General features: G+C 37.5%; 1 protein-coding gene across 1 annotated transcript in view; it reads right to left on the bottom strand.

Annotated features, from left to right (window-relative positions):
- Nucleotides 1–991: 991 nt before the first annotated feature.
- Nucleotides 992–2,321, bottom strand: part of LOC106517861 (low-density lipoprotein receptor) — a gene marked incomplete at its 3' end in the record, with an annotated part of 7,176 nt that continues 5,846 nt past the window's right edge. Inside the window, 4 exon segments of the mRNA XM_014008899.1 lie at nucleotides 992–1,117; nucleotides 1,336–1,455; nucleotides 1,578–1,700; nucleotides 1,791–1,913. Coding sequence (XP_013864353.1) covers nucleotides 992–1,117; nucleotides 1,336–1,455; nucleotides 1,578–1,700; nucleotides 1,791–1,913 — 492 coding nt within the window.

Genomic DNA, 2,321 nt, shown 5'->3' with positions numbered 1-2,321 from the left:
TTATTAAAATAAAGATAAAAAATACGCAATATTCCATAATAATTCCACTATTTACTTTATTGCTGTGTTACGTGATCACTGAATGTAATGACAAACTGAACATAATAAAGTTGTTTTTTGTTTAAACAACGACAATACCTTCTGCACCTTCATCCTCCTCTGATATGTTCTTCTGGTGGCCTGAAAATTTGTTTGACAACGTTTTATATTCCAAAAAAGAAAAACCAGCACAGGCTGTTTTTCTGCGAGCGTCCATCTTTTTTCTGACTTCAGACAAGTGGGAAACCGGAAAGCCATCATCTTTGACACGATGTCACTCCGACCTCATCATTCCGAGGATGCCAACTTTCTTCTGCGTCCTGTCTTTACTGGTCTGGTCTCGTATGACTTGGTGGTTGAGTCCTCCTAGTGGTCTGGTGCTCTTCCATTTTGGAATTTGTAGCATTTCATTACTTGCAGTAGTATTTGTGAATACAATTTTTTTTATTTTGCAGCACTGTTTTTTTTTTATTATTTTGTTGCATTCGTTATTTGTGTTAGTGCATTTTGAAGTTTGCATCATTAGTGTGTTAGTAGCGCGTCTGCGAAGCAATTGGCTGTTTGCTGGGCATTTGCACCWGTCGGCCACCTGTAGTCTCTCTTACCATGACTTACCCTCTAAACCAGATAGCTAGCACTACCCAAGTATCTTAATTACTTTTTATTATGTTTCAAACTAATAAGAAACAACAACAACAAAACTTGAAAAAAAGTTGGCAAAGTGCTTTTCATTCTTTCACAAATGTTCGGTAGTTTAGCTATCAAGAGTTTTCCCAGTTTTATTTCATTTTTGTAATAATTTTTAAGTACTGTTTACAATCATATAATCGTTTACTTTTTTGTTTAGACTGTAAAATAATTCAATTTACATTCACAAACATACTCTAAAATATTATTTTTTTTGTCCTTAAAAGAAAAAAGTGCTGTCATAAGCTGAGAGAATCCCACTTACCAATAGCTTTGCAAGCTTTAGTTGCTGGATCCACTTGGTAACCCTCTTCACATTCACATTTGTAGCTGCCCATCTGGTTGATACAGATCTGGCTGCAGGTTTCTGGGTTGGCACACTCATCAATATCTGTTTTTTAAAAAAAGTTTCAATAATTAAACAGAAAAATGCTGAGCTCATGAGAATTACACGTTCAAGTTTTTATCTGAAAGCACAGTAAATAACTGGGAAGAAGGGTTTGCATCACAGTAAACAGATTGTTGGCATCGCTTGTGAATTGGGGCTAAGGTCATAAAACCTGAATGAAAGCGGATGAATGTTCAACTGTCATGGACGTGTGACTTTACCTTCACAGCGTTTGTTGTCAACTAGGCTGTATCCAGTTGGACATAAGCACTTATAGCCGATCTTTAGGTCATTGCAAATGTGAGAGCAGCCGCCATTGTTGTACTGGCACTCATTGGAGCCTGAAAAAAAGAAGAAAAAAAGCAGTTTAACGAGGATAAAATTACAACTCTGAAGCTGGTGAGACCCTAATTAGACACATAAGCTAGTAATTAAACAGACAGCTGTGAATGAAGGGCCTCACCACACTCTCTAAGAGGTTCATCTGACCAATCCCTGCAGTCCCGCTTGTTGTCACACACTTTCTCCATGCTTATACACTCCCCGCTGCGGCATTTAAATCTGGTCGGACCATCACAGTGGCTAACTGTAGGCGAAACATAATAAAACACCAACACAAATGAGCGATTCTGCAGATTGTTTAAAAGGCAGGAAAGACAGGACAGGGGATTTGTACCATTAACACAGCCCAGTTCATCACTCATGTCTTTGCAGTCATAGTAACTGTTGCACTGGCGGCTGCCATGGATGCATGTGCCATCGCCACATTCAAACTCATCTGGACGGCAGGTGACTCGAGCTAAAGGTGAACGGCGAGAAGAGAGTATGACACAACTTAAAGCAAACTGACTAGTTGTGACATTAAACAGTATTTAATAAATGTACTTCAGACAAAAACAAGATTGCAAAAATATTGTAGGCTGTTTAGATTTTAGAAATTAGAAAGGATATTTTCACACAGACGTCACCACGTTGTGCATGCTGCAAAGCATTCTGGGTAAATGTAGATACCAGAGATGTGCGAAAGGCTTTTTTTTTTTGCAAGTCCAAGTTAAGTCCAAGTCTCTTGACCTCAAGTCCATGTCTAGTTGCACGTATGACTTAACTGGCAGTTTGATCAAAGGTATTCTAACTATTATATTCTATAATACTATATTTTAATCAAATATTAAAACATAGTATTATGTTTTAATAATACTATTAAAAC

The sequence above is a fragment of the Austrofundulus limnaeus genome, unplaced genomic scaffold (assembly GCF_001266775.1).
Source record: "Austrofundulus limnaeus strain Quisiro unplaced genomic scaffold, Austrofundulus_limnaeus-1.0 Scaffold53, whole genome shotgun sequence".
In the NCBI taxonomy this organism is placed as follows: domain Eukaryota; kingdom Metazoa; phylum Chordata; class Actinopteri; order Cyprinodontiformes; family Rivulidae; genus Austrofundulus; species Austrofundulus limnaeus.
This window is presented reverse-complemented; position numbering and strand designations above follow the sequence as displayed.